At 38.3% G+C, this 25,938-nt stretch overlaps 1 protein-coding gene across 1 annotated transcript; it reads right to left on the reverse strand.

The window, feature by feature from the left end:
- Positions 1-22,904: 22,904 nt before the first annotated feature.
- On the reverse strand, positions 22,905-23,585 carry LOC110870576 (uncharacterized mitochondrial protein AtMg00810-like). Its single transcript, XM_022119760.1, has one exon. The coding sequence runs from the start codon at positions 23,583-23,585 to the stop codon at positions 22,905-22,907; it is 681 nt and encodes a 226-aa protein (XP_021975452.1).
- Positions 23,586-25,938: the final 2,353 nt, after the last annotated feature.

A 25,938-nucleotide genomic window follows, 5' to 3' on the forward strand; every position in this document is an offset into this window, starting at 1 on the left:
TAAGGATTTTTCGAAAATAGCTGTACCATTGACTAAGCTAACCTGTAAAACAGTTAAGTTTGAGTGGGGACCTAGGCAAGAAGAAGCTTTTATGATTTTAAAGCAAAAGTTAACAAATGCTCCAATTCTAGCTTTGCCAAAAGGAACGGAAGATTTTGAAGTTTACTGCGATGCTTATAAGCTAGGATTAAGATGTGTGTTAATGCAATGCAAAAAGGTAATTGCGTACGCCTCAAGGCAATTGAAAAGGCATGAAGAAAATTATAAAACTCATGACTTAGAATTAGGAGCCATAATTTTTGCCCTTAAGATTTGGAGACATTATCTGTATGGAAGTAAGTTTACTGTTTATACAGATCATAAAAGTCTAAGATACATATTTAGGCAAAAAGAATTAAACATGAGGCAAAGAAGATGGATGGAAATTCTAAGTGACTACGACTGTGATATTCAATATCACGAAGGAAAAGCAAATGTAGTCGCTGATGCTTTAAGTAGAAAGTATCATGAAAAGCAAAAGCGAGTTCGTGCTCTTAGATTAAATCTACAGTTAGATTTAATGGAACAACTAAAGTATATTCAGAAAACAGCAATCAAAGATGATGCTGAAGGAATGAAAGGAAATATAAAAGAATTAGAGCAAGGAAGTGATGGAATTTGGAGATTTCATAAGAAGAGAATTTGGATACCTAAGCAAGGGGAATTAAGAAATAAGATTTTAGAGGAAGCCCATAAATCCAGGTATACCATGCATCCCGATAACAATAAAATGTACCAAGATTTAAGGAATAACTTCTGATGCATAGGAATGAAAAAGGACATAGCTAGATATGTTTCTAAGTGTCTTACTTGTTCACAAGTTAAAGCAGAACACCAGAAACCTTCAGGTCTACTACAACAATTAAAAATGCCTGTATGGAAATGGGAACTTATAACAATGGACTTTGTTACTAAGTTACCCAAAACCAGAAAAGGTAATGATGCGATTTGGGTAATTGTGGATCGATTAACCAAATCAGCACATTTCCTACCCATGAAAGAAACTTTTAGCATGGAAAAGTTAGCTAAGTTATATGTAGATGAAGTTTTATCCTTACATGGAGTTCCACTCTCCATTGTATCAGATAGGGATAGTCGTTTCACTTCCCATTTCTGGACGAGTTTCCAGGAAGCAATGGGAACCCGACTAAATCTAAGCACTACATATCATCCTCAAACAGACGGACAAAGTGAAAGGACGATTCAAACCCTAGAGGACATGCTTAGGGCATGTGTGATAGATTTTGGTGGGAACTAGGACGATCACCTACCCTTAATCGAATTCTCCTATAACAATAGTTATCATTCAAGCATTGAAGCTGCCCCATTTGAAGCACTATACGGACGTAAGTGTAGAACTTCAGTATGTTGGGCAGAAATAGGAGAAAGTCAATTATCAGGTCCTGAAATAGTACAAGAAACTACCGACAAGATTACGTAGATCAAGGAAAGACTGAAAACGGCTCGAGATCGTCAGAAAAGCTATGCAGACAATCGACACAAGTCGTTGGAATTCCAAGTTGGAGACAGGGTACTCTTGAAAGTTTCTCCTTGGAAAGGAGTAGTACGGTTCGGTAAGAAAGGAAAGTTGAGCCCAAGATACGTAGGACCATTTCCAGTAATTCAACGCATAGGACCAGTTGCCTATCGTTTGCAACTACCAGAAGAGTTAGCCGGGGTACATGACGTATTCCATGTATTCAACCTCAAGAAATGTTTTTCTGGCGAATCCCTGGTAGTACCTCTTCAAGATATAAAGGTAAAAGAAAAGTTGAAGTTCGTAGAGAAACCGCTTCAAATAGAAGACAGAAAGGTCAAGTTTCTCAAACACAAAAGATTGGTACTAGTCAAGGTCAAGTGGGATTCCAAAAGAGGACCAGAATACACTTGGGAGCTGTAATTGGAAATAAAGCGAAAGTATCCTCACTTACTCCAGTAAATCTCGAGGACGAGATTTGAAATAAGGTGGGGAAGATGTAAGGACTACAAAAATATCCCTAAAACGACTTGTAAGTAAAAACCCAGACCCTCGAAACTCTATTGTGCATGAAAAACCAAGAAAACCAAGTTTTTGAGTTTCAGGCGGGCCGCGTAAGGGTTAGCTTAGCCTTACGCGGGCCGCGTCAACTTGAAGTCTGACCGGATAAGCATCTGGGACCACGTGTTGACCACCTGGTGACCCTACTCGTGACCCATGCAACCTATACGTAGACTAGGCGGCCATGCGGGCCGCGTAAGAGTTAACCATGGGTTTACGCAGGCCGCGTAAAACCCAAATTCAGGCTATAAATAGCCTGTGCATGGGGCTTCATTCTGTTTTCGAAAACTTTCAATCAAAACGAATTCTCACTGCTAGAAATCATTCACATAGCGAGGTGCTGCTGTGACAACTCGAATTTCCAAGATTCTATTTCGCATTTATTGCACGTCCTTGTCTTGTTTAGTTGATTAATTGCACAATTAGTTGCTATGGAATTGTATACGTTTTGTTACAATGAAGTGTATTGTGTGATTGTGCATGGTTATGTGTTAATTGTGATAAACTTGTCAAATATGTAAACTTGGTGGTGAAACTATGAAATTGTTATGAGATGGTGTACATGTGTAAAATATGATACTTAGGGATGCATAGAGCAATTAGTGAAACTCTAATCATTGTTAACCCTAATCCCTTTCACTAATCATTACACAAAAACCAAAGCACTATACTCTCTAATCCTCTCTACAACCATCTTCTCATCATTCTTGGATTCACAAGTTCTTTGCATCAAGTTTGATTACCAATCCATCTAGAATCGAATCAAGGTAATTGTTTAATCATTGTTTGTGATTAATTGTTGATTGATTGATGCTTGAAAACCCTAGTTCTACATATAATGAATCTGAATTTACTGAATTGATTTCTGATTATTGTGTTATGATGAATGATTAGTTGTAAGCTGATAGGATTGCTCGCATAATGGTTGCTTGTAATCATCGATTGAATGTTTATGAATCCTGCATACACGTAATTAGGGTTTCACGATCAAAGGAGAAATAAAAACGTAACTGATGCAATCTCATGGAACAGGAACATTCGTATGTATGTTGATGTTAGTCAGAGTTTTAATGAAAATAACTGTCTGAGTTTTATCATGAGAATTAGTCCGACTTCTTAACATGTAAATGTGTCTGAGTTTTATCACAACTTGAATGTCCGACTTTTGGTGACCTTTAGAAGGTCCGAGTTTGTTAATGAGGTGCGTGATCCGAGTTTCTTGAGCCCACCTTGTCCGACTTTCTTTAAGCAAAAGGTCCGAAGATTGTTTAGTGTTGTGATGTCCGAGCTTCTCTCCATTAAGGATGATCCGAACTCTTTGTGTAAGGCTCATGTTCCGAGTTTTAATAATACAAATATGGACCGACTTTTAAACTGATATGTTGTCCGACTTTTAATTAATAAGGAGGTCTGACTTTTGTTATTTATATATATCCGAATATTATGAATTATATATGTCCGATCTTTATATCAACGCAAAATGATCCAACTTTTAAATGTATCTTATTGTCCGAATTATGTGTCATCAGGTTGTCCGAGTTCTTTTGTTGGGCTTGTTATCCGAGTTTCATAATTGGGCTTTATGTCCGAGTTTGGTTTAAGATATGGTGGTCCGACTTTCCTTGATATGGGGAGTCCGACTTTGTTTAATGTTATGTAGGTCCGACCTTGTAAGCCCCCATATGGTCCGAGTTTTATAAGTGAGACACTAGTCCGACCTTGTGACATCTTATGGTCCGAGTTTCAACCCCAAACAATTGTCTGACCTTTTAGTTAGCGTGTAAAGCCCGAACTTTATAAGTGGGTGTGTGTCCGAGTTTCTTAGAGCATGCCTGTCCGAATTCCTTTGTAATAATGTTTGGCATGACTTGTGTTGATGCTTTGATGCTAACTCCCAAACCCTGTGTACTGTATGATACAATAAACGCATGCTACTGTGTGATATGATTCTGTAAGCTGTGTGTTATGATTCTGTAAGTTGTGTGATATGATTCTGTGAGTGACTGTTGAACAGCAAGAACTTGTAAACACCAGTGATAAAGCTTTCTGTATGCGCCTGTATATAATTGCATGCAACTGTTCATAACTGCAAATAATTGTATGACTCTCCATATGATTGTATAATACTGAATGCAACTGTATGATTCTACATGCGTGAACATTCCACAATAAACACACAAGACACAGCTGCTTGAATGTCAATGATTTGCAAACCCTAATTGGATGCAAACACTTACATTATACCATGTGCGTTATATCCTAGGTCGTGTGTGACGGACTTAGACATTTGATAAACCCTAGAGCATATCATACCGAGCAAACCAAGGTGAGTTCACACAGCCAAGGCATGGGGTTCCCGGGTGGGAATGGGATTTGATGAACTATTGTACATACTCCGCTTATAGAACTACGACTAGACTAGTAACACTTATTGAACTGATCTTCGCACACCTGCCAAGGGTTGGCCGCGATATTATGACTGACTTCGCACACCTGCCTTTGGAAGGCCGCGAACTGAAATTTACTAATCTTCGCACACCTGCCTGGTAGGCCGCGATACAGATAAACCTAGTCTAGAATACTCGGGATGAACATCCCCTAATATCTTCGCATACCTGCCTGGGAGGCCGCGATGGAAACTAATACGATACATGACATAACGAACGAACATACTACTACTCACACTATACTATTACTGAACTGTTAACTGTGAACTCGCTTAACTAGTTGTTGATCCTCTGTTACATGCCTTGCAGGTCGTTAGATACATGGAGCTTGCACAGGGAGGAGCAGGTCGTTGTGGAGCATGGATCGTGGATGCCATGTTAAGACATTTAAACATTTGAACTTATGTCACACATTGGGTTTTCATACTTATGCTTCCGCTATACTTTGAAACTATGATTATGTTTTGAACACCTATCGTATTGAATGATTGGTTTACATTTATTATACTTGATATTAATTACATGTTCGATATGATTGGTGGCTTGATCCTGGTCAGTCACGCTCCCAAGCGGTGGTACTCCGCGTGTGGATTTTGGGGGTGTGACAGATTGGTATCAGAGCCATTGGTTATAGAGAACTTGGTTTTAATATGGGGAAAACGTTTTTATTAAAACCAGACTATAACCAGAACAGTGCTCTCAACGATCCACAACGACGCTTCGCTCCACGTGCAAGACTCGACATTCTAGGTAATAAGGTTTATGTTCATTACCTGCTTGCTAGAAATGTATAGAACTTTGCTCGTAGTATGCTTAGATACACATGACACTATTGCATGAGAATACCTACGTGCTTACACTTTTCTGTCATCGCACTACTCGCAAACTACTCATACTTATGCTACCTTTACTGTTCGATCATGGATGGACGTGTTAACATGACTCAAGCCTAGTTGACGGCTCTCATTAACGAACAAGTTACTGCGGCGTTTGCAGCCGCATAAGCAGGAGGTATAACCTGCTATTCCAGACCTATCCTAGGATGTTAGATCCTACTCTCGTGACCCAACTCTCGCGCTTAACCTTGACCTATCTTTCTCGCGCAACGGGTCAGAACGCACAGCAGCCTGTCTGCACTTTCAAGAACTTCATGAACTGTCGTCCAAGCACATTCAGTGGCACAGAAGGAGCAGTGGGACTACTCCATTGGTTTGGGAAGCTCGAGTCGGTATTCGAGATGTGTGAATGCCCTGAGGCTCGCAGGGTCAAGTACGCCACTATTACGTTGGAAGGAATCGCGCTAACCTGGTGGAACGCGCAAGTTCAGATATTAAGGCTGGCAGCTGCTAACGCCACCCCCTGGAACGAATTCAAAGAACGCATTAAAAGGGAATACTGCACGCGTGATGACATCCACAAGTTGGGAGTGGAGCTTTACCATTTGAAAATGACGGGGTCAGGAAATTGATGCTTATACGAAACGGCCGAACGAACTGGCCATCTTGTGTTCAACCACGGTGGACCCTCCAAGCAAGCGTATCGAATTGTACCTCAAGGGTCTAGCCTCAGAGATTCAGAGCCATGCTACATCGGCTAACCTCGACAATATCCAAGACATTCAGCGTCTTGCTCATCACCTCACGGATCAGGCAGTGGAACAGAACAGGCTGCCTAGTTGTATCAGCGCTATTACTACCGCTACCACTTCTGCTACTCCCGCTACTCCTAGTGACAACAAGCGGAAATGGGATGGGTATTCCAGCAAGGGTTCAGCTACCGTTCGGTCTCAAGCACAGCAGCAACGCAAGAATAGTGATCACCAGAGCCGAGTCAGCCAACTTCTGGTGGTCAGGGGCGGGATGGATATCGGGGAATTCACCCAATGTGAAACTAATGCAACAGACACCACGGTGGTTAGTGCAACGAGGGACGTTGCCAGAGGTGTCTCAAGATGGGCCATGAAGCTAAGGATTCAGGAGCCCACGTCCTGCAAATCAGAATCGCCAGCAGCAACAGCAAGCAGAAATCCTATGCAAAGAAAAGATTATTCGCATTCCTCGTTCTGGCCAGGAACATCTCGAAGTTCAAGGCGATAAGAGTGGTGCTGTGGTTGGCATCACCTCTTTCTTGAAGGCTCAGAAATGTTTACGGAAGAGTCACACCGCAATTTTGGCTCTCGTTACTGACGTATCAACGAGAGAAAAGATTAGAAGATATACCAGTAGTACGCGACTTTCCTCAAGTGTTTCCTGAAGATTTACCTGGTTTACTGCCTCATCATCAAGTCGAATTTCAGATCGAGCACGCTCCAGGAGCAGCACCTATAGCTCGCGCACCGTATCGTTTAGCTCCAACTGAATTGGAAGAACTTTCAAAGCATCTACAAGAGCTCTTGGATAAGGGCTTCATTCGTCCAAGCTCTTCGCCTTGGGGAGCTCCAGTCCTATTCGTGAAAAAGAAGGATGGCACATTCAGGATGTGCATCGATTACCACGAACTCAACAAGGTCACAGTGAAGAACCGCTATCCTCTTCCTCGTATTGACGACTTATTCGACCAGTTGCAAGGGTCGAGTTACTACTCCAAGATTGATCTAAGGTCTGGTTATCATCAGCTGAGAGTCCGGGATGAGGACGTCTCCAAGACAGCATTCAGAACTCGCTACGGCCATTACGAGTTTCTTGTCATGCCATTTGGGCTTACGAACGCGCCGGCAGTTTTCATGAATCTTATGAACAGGGTGTGCAAACCCTATCTTGACAAGTTCGTCATTGTCTTCATCGACGACATTCTGATCTACTCCAAGAGTCAGGAGGAACATGAGCAGCACTTACGCCTTATCTTGGAACTTCTTCGAAAGGAGCAACTGTACGCCAAGTTTTCTAAATGCGACTTCTGGCTTCGTGAAGACCACTTCTTAGGCCATGTGGTGAACAGGGATGGGATTCATGTTGATCCATCCAAGGTAGAATCGATCAGGAACTGGCCTGCACCGCGTACACCAACGGAAATACGCCAATTCTTGGGTTTGGCGGGTTACTACAGACGGTTTATCAAAGATTTCTCAAAGATTGCTCAGCCACTTACACTGCTGACACAGAAAGGTGTTACCTACCGTTGGGGAGATTCCCAGGAAACCGCTTTTCAGTACATAAAGGATAGGCTTTGCAGCGCACCTATTCTCTCATTGCCAGAGGGCACGGACGATTTTGTAGTACACTGTAATGCATCCATCCAGGGTTTTGGATGTGTGTTAATGCAGCGCGACAAGGTCAATGCTTATGCTTCGCGCCAACTCAAGGTTCACGAACGGAATTACACGACACACAATTTAGAGCTGGGAGCTGTTGTTTTCGCGCTTAAGATATGGCGACACTACCTGTACGGTACCAAGTGCCCTATTTACACCGATCACAGGAGTCACGAGCATATCTTCAAGCAGAAGGAATTGAACATGCGTCAACGATGATGGGTCGAGATACTTAATGATTACGAATGCGCCATCAAGTACCATCCAGGCAAAGCCAATGTTGTGGCTGACGCTCTCATGTCGGAAAGACACTCTACCTAGGCGTGTACGAGCTTTGCAGCTCACTATTCAGTCTGATCCTCCTGCACAGATATGAAATGCTCAGGTTGAAGCATTGAAACCGGAAAACGTCAAGGCTGAAGCCTTACGCGGCTCAAGGCAACGATTAGAACAAAAGGAAGACGGCGCCTACTATGTAACAGGACGTATTTGGGTACCATTATATGGCGGTTTACGAGAACTTGTGATGGATGAAGCACACAAGTCTCGCTACTCGGTACATCCAGGGTCGGATAAAATGTACCACGATCTCAAAACTACATATTTGTGGCCTAGCATGAAGGCCCACATCGCTACTTACGTCGGCAAGTGTTTGACATGTGCAAAGGTCAAAGTGGAGTATTAGAAACCAGCGGGCCTACTTCAGCAGCCCAAGATACCGCAATGGAAATGGGAAGAAATTTCCATGGATTTTGTTACAGGCCTACCCAGATCCCAGCGTGGGAATGATACTATATGGGTGATCGTGGATCGACTCACCAAGTCTGCACACTTCCTGGCTATAAAGGAAATGGATAAGTTCTCCACTCTCGCAGATATTTATCTTAAAGAAGTAGTTTCGAGGCACGGGGTGCCCACCTCCATCATTTCAGATCGGGATGCACGATTCACGTCAGTGGCAAGCAATGCACAAAGCGTTTGGCTCTCGTTTAGACATGAGTACAGCATATCACCCTCAGAAGGATGGGCAGTCTGAGAGCACGATTCAAACTCTAGAAGACATGCTTCGAGCGTGTGTTATCGATTTCGGCAACGGCTGGGAAAAGCATCTTCCTTTGGTGGAGTTTTCGTATAATAACAGTTACCACACCAGCATACAAGCCGCTCCATTCGAGGCATTGTACGGACGTAAATGCCGGTCACCTCTCTGTTGGGCAGAGGTGGGGGATAGTCAGATCACGGGTCCAGAGATTGTAGTGGACGCCACGGAAAAGATTGCACAGATACGACAACGCATGGCGGCAGCACGCGACCGTCAGAAAGCCTACGCGGATAAGCGTAGGAAGCCTTTGGAATTTCAGGTCGGGGACCGGGTTTTATTAAAAGTCTCGCCCTGGAAGGGTGTGGTTCGTTTTGGTAAACGAGGCAAGCTCAATCCACGGTATGTTGGACCGTTCGAAATCACTGAAAGAATAGGCAAAGTAGCCTACAGACTAAACCTACCAGCTGAACTCGGTGCAGTTCACAACGTATTTCACGTGTCGAATCTGAAGAAGTGCCTGTCAGATGAGACCCTCATAGTTCCTTTTAAGGAACTCACTATCGACGAGCGGTTGCAGTTCGTCGAGGAACCAGTTGAAATCACGGACCGGGATGTTAAGGTCCTCAAAAGCAAGAGAATCCCTCTTGTTCGAGTTCGTTGGAACTCCCGACGTGGCCCAGAGTACACCTGGGAACGCGAAGACCAAATGAGAGAAAAGTACCCCCAGTTATTCGGAACCAATGCATCCACTACTGAGGCTGAAGCTACTACTGCGGAATTTCGGGACGAAATTCCAAATCAACGGGGGGATGATGTGACACCCCAGGAAAACCAGTAAACGATACAACTTACCTAGCTTCCTCAGTAACCGCATGCTAAATTTCGGGACGAAATTTCTTTTAAGTTGGGGATAATGTGACAACTCGAATTTCCAAGATTCTATTTCGCATTTATTGCACGTCCTTGTCTTGTTTAGTTGATTAATTGCACAATTAGTTGCTATGGAATTGTATACGTTTTGTTACAATGAAGTGTATTGTGTGATTGTGCATGGTTATGTGTTAATTGTGATAAACTTGTCAAATATGTAAACTTGGTGGTGAAACTATGAAATTGTTATGAGATGGTGTACATGTGTAAAATATGATACTTAGGGATGCATAGAGCAATTAGTGAAACTCTAATCATTGTTAACCCTAATCCCTTTCACTAATCATTTACACAAAAACCAAAGCACTGTACTCTCTAATCCTCTCTACAACCATCTTCTCATCATTCTTGGATTCACAAGTTCTTTGCATCAAGTTTGATTACCAATCCATCTAGAATCGAATCAAGGTAATTGTTTAATCATTGTTTGTGATTAATTGTTGATTGATTGATGCTTGAAAACCCTAGTTCTACATATAATGAATCTGAATTTACTGAATTAATTTCTGATTATTGTGTTATGATGAATGATTAGTTGTAAGCTGATAGGATTGTTCGCATAATGGTTGCTTGTAATCATCGATTGAATGTTTATGAATCCTGCATACACGTAATTAGGGTTTCACGATCAAAGGAGAAATAAAAACGTAACTGATGCAATCTCATGGAACAGGAACATTCGTATGTATGTTGATGTTAGTCAGAGTTTTTATGAAAATAATTGTCTGAGTTTTATCATGAGAATTAGTCCAACTTCTTAACATGTAAATGTGTCTGAGTTTTATCACAACTTGAATGTCCGACTTTTGGTGACCTTTAGAAGGTCCGAGTTTGTTAATGAGGTGCATGATCCGAGTTTCTTGAGCCCACCTTGTCCGACTTTCTTTAAGCAAAAGGTCCGAAGATTGTTTAGTGTTGTGATGTCCGAGCTTCTCTCCATTAAGGATGATCCGAACTCTTTGTGTAAGGCTCATGTTCCGAGTTTTAATAATACAAATATGGACCGACTTTTAAACTGATATGTTGTCCGACTTTTAATTAATAAGGAGGTCTGACTTTTGTTATTTATATATATCCGAATATTATGAATTATATATGTCCGATCTTTATATCAACGCAAAATGATCCAACTTTAAAATGTATGCTTGTTGTCCGAATTATGTGTCATCAGGTTGTCCGAGTTCTTTTGTTGGGCTTGTTATCCGAGTTTCATAATTGGGCTTTATGTCCGAGTTTGGTTTAAGATATGGTGGTCCGACTTTCCTTGATATGGGGAGTCCGACTTTGTTTAATGTTATGTAGGTCCGACCTTGTAAGCCCCCATATGGTCCGAGTTTTATAAGTGAGACACTAGTCCGACCTTGTGACATCTTATGGTCCGAGTTTCAACCCCAAACAATTGTCTGACCTTTTAGTTAGCGTGTAAAGCCCGAACTTTATAAGTGGGTGTGTGTCCGAGTTTCTTAGAGCATGCCTCTCCGAATTCCTTTGCAATAATGTTTGGCATGACTTGTGTTGATGCTTTGATGCTAACTCCCAAACCCTGTGTACTGTATGATACAATAAACGCATGCTACTGTGTGATATGATTCTGTAAGCTGTGTGTTATGATTCTGTAAGTTGTGTGATATGATTCTGTGAGTGACTGTTGAACAGCAAGAACTTGTAAACACCAGTGATAAAGCTTTCTGTATGCGCCTGTATATAATTGCATGCAACTGTTCATAACTGCAAATAATTGTATGACTCTCCATATGATTGTATAATACTGAATGCAACTGTATGATTCTACATGCGTGAACATTCCACAATAAACACACAAGACACAGCTGCTTGAATGTCAATGATTTGTAAACCCTAATTGGATGCAAACACTTACATTATACCATGTGCGTTATATCCTAGGTCGTGTGTGACGGACTTAGACATTTGATAAACCCTAGAGCATAGCATACCGAGCAAACCAAGGTGAGTTCACACAGCCAAGGCATGGGGTTCCCGGGTGGGAATGGGATTTGATGAACTATTGTACATACTCCGCTGATAGAACTACGACTAGACTAGTAACACTTATTGAACTGATCTTCGCACACCTGCCAAGGGTTGGCCGCGATATTATGACTGACTTCGCACACCTGCCTTTGGAAGGCCGCGAACTGAAATTTACTAATCTTCGCACACCTGCCTGGTAGGCCGCGATACAGATAAACCTAGTCTAGAATACTCGGGATGAACATCCCCTAATATCTTCGCATACCTGCCTGGGAGGCCGCGATGGAAACTAATACGATACATGACATAACGAACGAACATACTACTACTCACACTATACTATTACTGAACTGTTAACTGTGAACTCGCTCAACTAGTTGTTGATCCTCTGTTACATGCCTTGCAGGTCGTTAGATACATGGAGCTTGCACAGGGAGGAGTAGGTCGTTGTGGAGCATGGATCGTGGATGCCATGTTAAGACATTTAAACATTTGAACTTATGTTACACATTGGGTTTTCATACTTATGCTTCCGCTATACTTTGAAACTATGATTATGTTTTGAACACCTATCGTATTGAATGATTGGTTTACATTTATTATACTTGATATTAATTACATGTTCGATATGATTGGTGGCTTGATCCTGGTCAGTCACGCTCCCAAGCGGTGGTACTCCGCGTGTGGATTTTGGGGGTGTGACAGCTGCTACGATCCCGGGTATTAACTCGATCGTTATTACAATTCAATGTCCGATCGATTAAAACTATCCGATGAATGTTTAAGTGCTGCTCAAATTAGGGTTATACTTTGTCATTCGTCGTGAATTCGATGGATGTTTAAGTATTGCACTTTGTCATTCGTTGTGAGGGTTTAATCTCGTGAGTTATCGTAAATGCTGTATTAGTTACTGACCTAGTTCGTGTGCATTGTTATTTATATTAGGGTACAAGGCTAATTAGTAGGCTAAACTCTGCCCGTTAAAATTGCAATGTGAGTCATTCTCTTTTTCTCAATAATGTATTTTACAAAACTCCAAATCATTTTCAAAAGGTTATAATTACAGGGATTAAGTCGTGGTTATCTTAATCACTGGCTAGTGGGGTATTGTGCACATTACTAATTTCTCATGGTTAGGCTAATAAATCCTAACAGTGATAATCATCACTACTTGGGTGAAAGGACCCAATAGTGGTATGACCATCGTCACCAGGAGGTGACACGGCGCCAAATAAAAATAAGATAAAAGCCATTGTAATCGCTCTTATAGAGTAACTTATAACTATGTGTCATTTTATCAAAATAAATGATTTACCAGTATTTCCCCGCTGACAAAAATATTTTTAAAACATGTTTCAGGCGACCTGCTGTAAATCAAGGAAAACGTGCTACGAAGCACTAACAAGCTTGAAGAGGTGGCTCAGTTAAAATGAATAAACATGTTTTAATAAATCAGGGAATTTCCTAGTAAAATTCATCTATTGTAAATTTACGGGGTTTATCCCGAATTATGAAACAAAATAATCTGGCATTTCAAGTTTTAAAAGATCCTGTTTAAAATCTTTCGCTGTTGCATCAAATAATAAATACCACGGGTTCCTGTCCCGCGGCTCCTGACCGGATAAAACCGGGGCTGGGGCCGTGTCATCGGGGATTGTGACAGAAGGTGGTATCAGAGCTATGCCACTGGTTTAAGCCCTTTAGGTGTTCTTCCAATATCTAAACTTTAAACATTTCTGTTAGGAAATTAATATCTTATGTGTTATCCTGTGAACATGAAATCTTAATATATTTATTATGATTTTCATATTATTCAATAAATTGTGAATTCACAATATGTGTTACTCATATTTATATCTTATAGTTATGATATGCTTAATATTACTTAGATACTAATAATATTATGTCTTATTAAATTTTATGATATATTATATATATATCATATATTTGTATGAAGATAATCTAGTATGAATTTTACAACATTATACTAATATTATGATATTAATATATCTTAATATTAATATAAAATAACGCAATTCGGGTATGATATTTCGAAAAATATCATAATATAAATATTAAAATAATATGTAGTATACCTAAAATGATTTTATGTCCTTTAAATTCCCAAGATGTGTAACCCTCTGTGTATCTTATAGTATGTTATATAAAAGGGATATATTCATAAATATATTAATATAATATAGCATGCTCATATATTTATGTGAATACCATTCAAAATAAATTATAATAATATTACGATATTGATATTAATCAAAGATATAAGATAACACCCGTAAGTATGGTATCGCTTAAATATCATAATATCAAATATTATTCGAGGCAAGCAGGATATTCTATGATTTATGATATGATCCAAAAGTTTTACTCGATTTAAAAATATGCATTTGTCAAGGTTTTGATAAAATATATAATTATACTAATTTTGTCAAAATATAATGTTTCAGTATTATTTTGATACGATAATTAAAATACTTTGTAAATCACTTTATAATACTTTAAGTACTTCTTATCGTATTATTAAATATACAAATTTTTCATCAAAATTTGATAAGTTATATTCATAAATTATAATCAACATTGATGATAATTAACACGCTAGAGAAATTTTTATACACAAACGCTCTCTAAAAAAATACAAAATAAATAAATAAATAAATAAATAAAAATAAAATAAAAATTGTATTTATGAAATAGGAATACGTACAATTTGGTACTGTGTAATTAAATGATTTTTAATACATGGCACCTATATTTCAACAGGAAATAGCTTAAACTTATTCCTTAAATTATACGTAAGTCAGATATATGTATATTTTATAACTTGTATCCATATTATGAATAATATTTCATTCATAAAAGTAAAAATATGTACAAAAACATTTAAGTACGATATAACTATATGGTTTAAAATATATATACGTATATCTTAAGAGGAAACATTTTTTATCATTTGATAAGCTTAATTTATTTCTTAAATGATAATTAGAGTCATACGAATATATATTTTGATACGAGAATAATACTCCATTACTTAATATATTAAGGATCAAGTTTAGAAACATGAGACTTTGTAAATAAATATGATAAATTGAGAATGAGAATCAAGTCCCAAATACGTTATAACCAAAAATGAGTTAACCTGTCAGTTAAAGATTAAATTATTCTAAAAGAATCCAGAAAAAAAAATTATGTTTTTATTAAATCCGTTCCTTTTGATGAATTTCCTTTTTATTCCAAAAATATTATGTTCAATAAATCTAATAGAAATTTATTTGGTTAATACAAAGGAAGAAACAAAGTTATGTATAAACAGCTATGAAATTGGATTCTTATAAATTGATGCTATATGCATAGGTTACAGTAAATCTTAAAACCTTATATTTATATGAATGTATATGCAGGACGCGAATTTCTTGATAATATATATAATATAATAATCAAATATCTTCTGTAAAGAAACGAGCTTTTATATAACAGAAGAAACAAACCTATATGTTTATCCAAGATCTATTTTGACACCCACCTTTAATTCTAAAGATACCTTAAGGATATCTGTATTAGCACCACCTCTTGAAGAACAATAATGAATCCATGACGGAGAATCTCAGAATTTTATATAAAGCTCTTACCTTTATTTTTAAATACCTATCCAGTCATGAGCTCTGGAAATATAATTGAATTAAGGCAATATAGAGAAAAGCTATTACACCAAAGGAAGAAACAATACATATAAAATATACATTTTCCTTATACTTTAAAAGGAAATGTTGAAATATAATATATGTATATATATATATATATATATATACCAACGCATAATACTGATAGCTATGACTATAATTGTACTAAAAAAATATGCCTGTATAATTGCTTAGTTCTGTAATAATTATATCTTAACATGTTTATAATTCAGATGTCAAAGGGAATGGCATGTAATCAAGAAATTCAGGCTAGAAATGAAAACTCTTTGGATAAAAATACTATAGAAAATATAATAGCTCAAGGAATAGCAGATGCTATACCTTCGATCATTGAAGCTATTAAGATTTCTGTGCCTACAAATGAGAATCCCACTATACACTGTGAGCATACCCATCACTTCAAACCTAACCCTAGTACCTATAGAAGTCATGATACTCGTATCAAAACTTCATCTTCCAAACGAAAGAAAACCACAACCTATAACTACTTTTATAAGGAATTCCGTTCATACACATCATGTAAGGACAAGGAAATGGAACCAACAAGCACGCGATCTATCTGCAACAATAACAAGAAGCACGCTAGAAAACGCCATTTTAAGAAGACAATACGCTGTAACTTCTGCAGGAAGGCTGGGCATACAGAGGAAAAATGTAGAAAGAGAAGGGAAAATAATGTATGTTACAAATGCGAAGATCTAGGTCACATCCGTCTCTACTGCCCGAAACTGTCTAAGGCATCAGATAACGAGAATAGAAACCCAGATGAAGCTAAGGAAAACGCATAAATATTTATAACACTGGAGATAACCGCAACTTTTAAAATAAGGCACCCTTATGTTTTATTTGTACTTAAGTACTAGTTGACCTTTGATTCCGATCCAAACTTCGTCAATAAAGAGGTCTTTATTTTATAGAGCCAACTCTCATTTGTCTCATCTCTTGACAATTTCCTATGTTGTGCATTGCTCATCAAGCATGTGAATTCACTTCAAAAGATCAGTTATTCTTGAGTTTTAGTAAATATTCCGTTATACTCATTCTGATAATCTATATGACTACATAATGTTGACCTTTGATAATCGAGTCAACAGATTTCTTGAAAAAAAAAACTCCTCTTCTTTTCAAAATTTCCATTGAAACCATTTCTTGCCAAAAACATATATCCATTATGGGAATATGTCCAAACCCAGCTCAATTGTTTGAACTTGTTCACAATATACATTCAATTCAAAATCCCATATGATGAACTGAGATCATAATATTTGAGGTAATCTTGTTGCTTGAATCATAGTAGACTTGTTTAAAATCTTCAACTCAATAAATCGTTTGTTAAAACATGGCACCTTGCGGTGGCGATTTCTTCGAAACTTAGACTCATTTCATTTCACATCTGAGGTACGAAATTATTTATTAAATTATTATCCTAAGCCAGTCTTAATACAATTTTGTGTTAAGATAAAGGTACCTAAACTCTTATTCCAACATACCTCCAACATTTCTTTCATCATTAAAATTAAATCCTACAATATTCATTTCTACGTTCATTTGAAAATCCTATCTTTTGAATATCCAGATTCACTTCATTGGAACTTTCAGTTAATTTCGAAAAAGGTAAATTCTTTCGCTCTTCGTAATCATTGAATTCTATCAAATCATTAAAACACCTTGCGGTGTCTAATTTTGTAGCTTGAGCTAATCATAAAATCCTAATCATACCGATTCATACGTCTTTCGTTCAACTCATCATTTAAGTAGTCTTGGTGCAGTTATGTATTAAGACAATGATACGCTAAATTCTATTGTACTCTCCGGTGTATCTCTGCCATTTAAATCAATGTCACAAATTTCTGGTTTGATCATTGACAAATCATTTTTCATACTTCCATTCTCAAATTAAGATTATTGATTCAGAATCTCCCTCAATTGATGATCAAAGTAAGTTCTTTTCTGACATTAAATCCTATTATTTCTACAAGTCATTGCACTTAGAATTTTATGCCTACCAAATCTCTCTTTTGATTTGTGAAACTTCGTCACCTTGATAATGGTAACATTTCATCTCATTCAGTTAACATCAATTCCTGAAACTAAGTTTTGAGACCACTGAATTCCAATTATCCTATGATATCCTTATATTTCATCTTTTTATTCTATCCCAGACACCTTGATAACCAACTAAAAGACATGACGTAACCCCAAGAAGGTATCGTAGTCCAAATCTCGAGGACGAGATTTAAAACAAGGTGGGGAGGATGTAACATTCCCAAAATTTTAAATTTTAAATAAAGTTATTTCACGAATAGATAAGAGGTAAATTGACTATTAGAAATATAAAGTACCTGGACGTCCCTAGGAACCGTTTAATAATTAAATTATAAAAATATATTATATTTTAACTTATTTCGTTTTTAATGAAACTTGGTTCAAAATGTAGACACAAATATTCTCGTTTGAAAGATATATTCATCATTTTCTAAAACGTCATATTTTAAAAGTTATAATCGTTAAATAAGTGAAACAGGTGAATTAATTATAATATATATAATAATAAAATTAAAACTTTAGGTGAATTAAAGTAGTTAAGAAATAGTTGTCATAAATTAGTTTGTAATTAATTGTTACAGGAACAAATAAAGAATACTTATACAAATATGAAAATGGGCCATCACAATCAACTACATTAAAAATCATGTAGGCTTCAAAAATCGAGTATGGATTTTCGATATTGTGTAGACATTTGGGCTGGAAATTTCATTGAGCCCATACAATGGATATGGATGCATGTTAGTTAATAATAATTAAAATTCAAAAACTTAACAATGAAGAAAGTATGCACGTGGATAAGAAGAAAAAGAACTGTAGCCTTCAAGTCAAACTCCACAAAAATTTAGTATAAATATGGCATACTCTCCAACATTCAAACGACCAACATTTTCTTTTCTTTCTCTTCTTTGTATCGCCCCCATCTTTTTTTTATTTTCTTTAAATTTATACTAATAATAAAGCCCTGCCCCGTTTTAAGTATTGTAACCCCTGATCACTGATTCAATACCCTGTCCGATTGATTTAGGACCCACCAACGCATGTCAAGGCTCTGCCCGACTAAGTTCGTTTGGGTTCTATCTCGTGACGTAGGGATAAAATTTAATTGGGTTACTGTACTTAATGCGAATACATTATATATTTTATTAAATAATTCAGGAGTTATACCTAGGATATAACAACCCTCCTTAAAATATTTAGATACCCCAAATGTCCTAAAATACACCCTGTATATGAAAACCAGGCCCCGAAATCCATTTATCTCATTAAATAACAAATAAAAACAATAAATTAAGTCTGTCGCGGGGCGCGACAGACTGCTTGTGATCTTTCGCGGGCCGCGAGCGAGGGGACAAGCGGCGTAACACGGAGCCGCCACGTGGCAAGAGACGCGTCAAGACTACCGGTGACTCAGCAACACTTCCCCCGCCTTTTAGGCTCTCGCGGGGCGCGAAGACCCCCTTTGTATCTTTCGCGGGCTGCGAGAAACTCAAGATCAGGCCCTATAAATAGAGGCCATCGGCTTCAGTTGGAAATCGCTCACAATCCGAAAATCTCTCTCAATTTCTGAAGTGTAGGAACTTTATCGGGTATAATACCCACTAAAATAGCGAAGCTCTGCCTCATTGTAAGTATTTTAACCCTCGGTTACGTATTAGATACGCTGCCCGATTGATCTAGTGCTCCGTAACGGCTGTTGTGGCTCTGCCCGACGTAGTCGTTGGAGTTTCTATCTCGGGGAGGGTATAACTAATGTAAATTGGGTTATTATACTAACGCGTGTGCGTTGTTTAATTAATAGATTATAACCAGGAAGTCACAAGGAAAATACCTAAAATAGCAATGTGAGTAATCCTCTTTCTGTAAACTATTTTTACAAAACTCTGATTATTTTAAATTATAAATAGCAGTGATTGAGTCTTTGTAATTCTTCAATTACTGCAGGTATTATGGGGTTTTGTATACATTATTTGATAATCTTCACAATTGGACAATGGGTTAGCCAATGTGTGATATGACCATAGCCATAGATTCGGTCGAGTGGCAAGTACTGGATGACTAATTGTGTAGATATAAACATCGTAATAGCTCTCAATACTGTGAAATAATAAAAATCTGTTTTGATTAAACTGGGATTCACTCACCAGTATTTCTTGCTGATAAAGTGTTTTAAACACGTGTTTCGGTAACTTAGTCTGAAGCCAATAAAAGCCAGTTGGGGAGCACTGGAGGCTTAGAAAAGTGGCTATAAAAGTTACCTAATTAAAAAGGAGAATTGTTTTCAATAATGAGGGTTTATCCCGATAAAATGAAAGTCGGACTTTGTCCCCTTATTATTATAAGTGAATTATAAGAAAAACTTGGGTTTTATCACATTTAATTATTTTAAACATTATGGTGTTTAAATCTGATAAAAATATTTCCTAACTACGGTCCTGATGAAATTTCCGCTGGCAAAATTGATAAACACCGATACCACCGAATGTGCGAAGCTTGCGACCGCCCGTCTTCCGGGGCAAGGGGTCGGGGTTGTGACAACTATAATCTTCGATGAATGTAACAAAGTATCGCTCGTGATTCCTAGCCATAGTTCTAAATGGACCACATGATCACCAGTTCGTTCACTAGCATAGGTGAAAGGATCCTTGTGAGTTTGCCAGTTAAGCATTACTCGCAATCGTCAAATGAGTCTGATTCGGTGGATTCAAGAATCCCCTCATATTGGAACCATTTTATGCGTGCCTTGCTTACGTAGCCAAGTATACAATGCCATAGGAATGAATCATTTGTACCAGTTTTCTGATGTTTAGAAAGGTGATATATGTTATTGCTAGGTTGAACATCAATGTCGTAAACACCGTTTTGAGGTATAAAATGAGTAGTGCTCAATAAAAGAAAAAAAAAAGAGAAAAGAATATATGATTTAATTCTCTTGGTTTTCTCATAAGATGGTTAGGAAATAGTTAGTTAACTGTTCCTTTAGTTTCATAAGCTTCAGGAGGGAGTAGGTGGATATGTTGATTCTAAAGTGTGAGACTCTTTAGATGAAATAACTTGAATTTAATAATAACGTGAAAAGGGCCTGGTGCGACTCTTCAGGGACGAAAAAAGGTAAGTGTGAGACTCTTCAGGGACGAAAAAAAGGTAAGTGTGGGAATATTTGATGTGGTGTAAAATATACATTTTTATCCTATGTATTTTAGTATAGTTTAGTAATTAATTAGAGTCGTTTTTATTAGTGTTATTGTATACTTTATTATTTTATATTGTACAGGTCCTGGTATGAAAAAGGAATCGAAATGAGCTTAACCGGATAAATAAACGAAGAACCAGGAGTTGATTAAACTCAAGGGACCAAAATGTAAAAAGCTAAAAATCGTTTTAAAAATAGTTCATAGAACTCAAGGGAACAAAGTGCACATTATATGAAAGTTGAAATTAATTCCCAAGGTCATGACAACTTAAATGCATACACGTGAATTATAAATTGAGTTTCTCTGTTGAAGAAAAAAAAAGCGTGTGCATTGTTGACCGAGTTCTTATGCTGTTGACCAAAAATACATTAAGTTGATTGTCCTTTTTTATTTCTTGTAATTGGGCCAATGAAATTGTGAACCCGGGCCTATCTGATTGATCTAATAGAGCCTGCCAACTGCCAAGAACCCAACATGGCCTTTGTGATTAGCTGCTAGCAGCCCAGCTCGTGAGGGATTATAATGTTTCTCAAATTGTGATACTAGAGAAGATATATATGGGGGCTGCTACGGAATTAGGTGAGAAACACCAGACGAAATCTGAAGTCACAAAAAGGACGAATAATTATTCAAGCGGTTGTACGGCTAGAGGGAGATAGCAGATTGAGAAAAAGATCAAGTTGGGTTCGCAAAGAGTTAGTTTGATTTTTATTTCTTTATGTTATTCGAACTCATGAACATGATTTATTATTTGTATGATATTTATATATTTTTGTTGATAATAGTTGTTGGCTAAACTTCTTGAATGGTTTGTTAACATTATGATTTTTATTATGGATGCTTGTTAATGTAAAATACTTACTGCCTTGGTTTCATTCCAATAAAATACGTGCATATACAATAATACATTCAGGTGCGGACCCAAGTTATTGGGTGGGTGGGCGGCCGCACCCCTTGAAAAAAAAAATTTAGTGGTATTTTTCCCGAAAAATTCAGACCGCACCCCTTGGAAATTTTCGTCCGCACCCCTTGAAAAATTCCGACCGCACCCCTTGCAAAATTCCGACCGCACCCCTTGGAAATTTTCGTCCTCACCCCTTAGAAAAAAATGTTAGGAATTTATGAAAAAAATTGTGAACACGGATTGAAACCCGATCAAATTATGTAAACAAGTTAGCCTACTAACCCCTTTAATAAAACTTAAATTCAATCCATCAAGCCCAATAACTTAATACCCATTCAAGCCCAACCAAACTACTAGTTTTGTTAAACAAACCAGTCCACATAATTAAAAATAAAACCCAAATCGTTGCCACTTGCCAGCGACTCCCGCCCTCCTTCTGCCTCACTTGGTTGGCAAATAATAATTACTAGGGCTTGAAATTCAAAAATTTTAAATTGAAAATTACGGAACATAGGCTATGGTTGAACACTTGAAGATCCTTTTTTATTTTGTATGTGATAGGATTAGAAATGAACAATGAGTAGGGAAGTTATGCCGCGATTAAGAGAAATAAAAGTAGGGGTGGTTTGAACTTTGATTTTTTTTGTTTGTTAATGTGATAGGAAGTTAGGAACTAGGGTTTGTTTGAGAATTGAAATGGACCCGACCCGATCTGATTCGACCCGCTATGAAACTTTGTTTGTTTGTTTTTACTTGTTTTACATGACCCGACCCGATCCGACCCGCTATGAACCGATTTTTTATATAGCTAGGGGTCTAAAATCTTTAAAAAAATTCCGCACCCCCAGGAAAAAAATCTTGGGTCCACCACTGAATATATTTAAAGGAGTGAAACTAGGACTAACGAAGGAAACAAGATATCCTAAAAATATTCACAATATCTACAAAATACAAACCAATAATATTGATGAAATATTATCGGTTAACACGCCCCCGCAGTTGGAGCCGAAGGTAATCGAATGCACAAACTGGATTGAAATTGTTGAAAAAGATGCTTTGGAAGACCTTTGGTAAAAATGTCGGCATATTGATAATCGGCAGGAACGTGTAAAACTTTGACAGTGCCAAGTCGGACCTTTTCTCGAACAAAGTGAATATCCATTTCAATATGTTTCGTCCGTTGGTGTTGAACTGGATTTTCAGTATCCATTTCAACATGTAAAACAGCCGATATATTATCGCAATAAACGATGATAGCATGTTGAACAGGAATACGGAGTTCTAGTAGGAGATTGCGAACCTAGCTGAGTTCGGCTACAGTGTTAGCAACGCCTCTGTATTCCGCTTCGGCACTGGATCTAGAGATGGTAGACTGTCTTTTAGAAGACCATGAAATCAAATTGGGACCCATATAAACACAATATCCGGAGGTAGACCGACGAGAGTCGGGACACCCTCCCCAATCCGCATCAGAATAAGTAGTCAGCTTATAGGATGGAGAGGGAGAAATCTGTAGGCCTTGAGATATGGTGCCTTTGATATAACGAAGTATCCGTTTCAGAAACTGAAAATGTGGTTCCCTAGAAGCATGCATAAACAAACAGACCTGTTGAACTGCATAAAATATGTCGGGTCTGGTTATGGTGAGGTATTGTAAAGCACCAGCCAAACTTCTATATAAGGACCCATCTAATAATAAAACTCCACTATCGGCACTAAGTTTGGAACCCACTTCGACAGGAGTGTTAACCGGGTTACAGTTCGACATGTTCGCATGGGTTAAAATATAGGCGGCATAAGTAGATTGTGATAAGAACAAGCCTGATGACTGTTTTTGAACAGCTATACCAAGAAAGTGGTGCAAGTCACCAAGATCGGTCATTTTAAATTCAGTTGTTAAAGGCTTGATGATACGTTGTAGTAGGGCGTCACTAGAAGCAGTTAGGATTATATCATCCACATATAAGAGTAAGCAAGCCATATGAGTACCATGTTGATAAATAAAGAGAGACATGTCGCACACACTACTTTTGAAGCCACATTTGGTGATATAACCTGCAAAGCGTTGGTACCACGCCCTGGGGGCTTGCTTCAAACCATAAAAAGATTTGTTTAGTTTGCACACATATTTTGGGTTTGAAGATGATGTAAACCCGGGAGGCTGAAACATATAGACATTTTCTTTCATGTGGCCGTGTAAGAAAGCATTTTTCACATCCAGTTGATTAATGGACCAACCCCTAGAAATGGCTATGCTGAGAACTGTCCGGATGGTAGTGGGTTTAACTACCGGACTGAACGTCTCGTCATAATCAATCCCAACTGTTTGACTCTTACCGTTGACAACAAGTCTAGTTTTATGGCATTCGAGTGTACCATCAGCGTGAAACTTATGTTTAAATAACCACATACAACGAATGATAGGCGTGTCAACGGGTCTCGGTACAAGTTCCCATGCGTTGTTAGCCAATAGAGCTTCATATTCATTAGTCATGGCATGTTTCCAGTTCGGGTCGGTGAGTGAAGTCAGATGTGACTTAGGGAGAGGAGAGATAGATGGTGAGCTCTCAGTGTGGAGGGAAAACTTGGTAGGGGGTTTGAAAATACTAGATTGTGATCTGGTTTTCATTGGATGGGTGGGAAGAGGTTGGACAACATGTGGTGGATGTGCTGGGGAAGTGGTGTAAGGTGCAAGTGTGAGAGAGGCATGAGTTGGGCTAAGATGGTAGTGTTGGGCCATCGAAGTGGACTGGAAGGTGCAATGGGTGTGGGTTTTGCACAATAGGTACATGTGGAGATGTGTTGCGGGTTAGTGAAGATGTTGGGCTAGAAGTATGTTGTGGGGCAACAGGTGGAATTGGGCTTGGCGAGGTTGGACCAGTGGCGGGTTGTGGGCCAGGTGGAGGTGTAGGGGAGAAACTGTTAGGATGGAAAATTAGTGGGGTCGGATCTAGAAAAGAATGGGTCGATGTGGGTTTAGATGTTTTGGCAAATGGGAATAAACTTTCATCAAACCTAACATGCCATGAGAAAAACGTTTCCCAGTGGCCATGTCAAGGCACCGGTACCCGCGGTAATTTACGGGATAACCGAGAAACACACATGCTAAAGAGCGTTGAGTGAGCTTATGAGGGCGGGTGGCCGATGTGTTAGGGTAGCACAGGCAACCGAACACGCGAAGATGCTTATATGATGGTTGGCGTAGGTAAAGTAGCGAAATTGGAGTAAGGTTGTTATGTAGTTTGGTGGGAAGGAGGTTATGTAGGTAGGAGGCGGTGTGAAGTGCCTCGACCCAAAACGTGGAGGGGTGAGACGCGTGAGTGAGTAGGGTAAACATTATCTTGTTTAAATGGCGAATCATCCTTTCGGCTTTATATTTTGTTGAGATGTGTGAGGGCATGAGAATCTAAATCCAATACCATTTTTGGTGGCAAAGTTTTTAAAATTTGTATTGTCAAATTCACCTCCCATATCACATTGAAAAGTTTGAATAGGCAAACGAAATTGTGTAGTGACAAACTGGTGAAAGTGTGCAAATTTTGAGAAAGTTTCGGATTTAAATTTTAAAGGATAAACCCATGTGTATTGTGTATAATCATCAATGATAACCATATAATACTTGTACCCCGCATGGCTCAAAATAGGTGACGTCCATAAATCGCAATGTAACATGGCAAATGGTAATAAAGTTTGAGACATAGAATCCGAAAATGGCAATCTTTTATGTTTTGATAACTGTCAAGAATGACAAATTAAACGAAATTTTTGTTTATTGCATGAAATAAAATGTTTTGAACGAAGAAACTCCATGACTGGTTGACCCGGGTGTCCAAGTCTGTTATGCCAAAAAGGAGAGTCTTTGGTAGAGACAAAGCATGCAGTGGCGGAAGCATTTGGTGTGAGCGGGTACAGATCACTCAAACTGTTGTGACGACTCAGGATAGTGCCATCCTTGAAATCCTTCCCAGAAAAACCAAATGGGTCAAAATCAATAGAAGTGTAATTATCAATATTGAATTGACGGACAGAAATTAAATTTTTAACGATGTTTGGGTTAAAAAGGAGCAATTTAAGGTGTAAGGGCTTAGATGAGATGGTCAAGGTTGAGGATCCCAACCCCAAAACTGGAACTCTATTGCCATTACCAACAATTATTGACGCTATTGGTGCAAACGTAGTAAAATTGTAGAGTTTATTTTTATCAAAAGAAACATGAGAAGTAGCACCTGTGTCGAAGTTCCATTGATCATCAGCCTGTTCAATTGAGAGGGCCTAAACCACATCTGCCAACTGTGTGGGCTGAAGTGGGTCTACTTCAGTGACATGGGCTTGGG

The sequence above is a fragment of the Helianthus annuus genome, chromosome 8 (genome assembly GCF_002127325.2).
Source record: "Helianthus annuus cultivar XRQ/B chromosome 8, HanXRQr2.0-SUNRISE, whole genome shotgun sequence".
NCBI lineage: Eukaryota > Viridiplantae > Streptophyta > Magnoliopsida > Asterales > Asteraceae > Helianthus > Helianthus annuus.

Bases quoted from the DNA above. Each gene is read 5' to 3' on its own strand.
- LOC110870576 (XM_022119760.1), bottom strand. From the start codon at position 23,585: ATGGCTTGCTTACTCTTATATGTGGATGATATAATCCTAACTGCTTCT.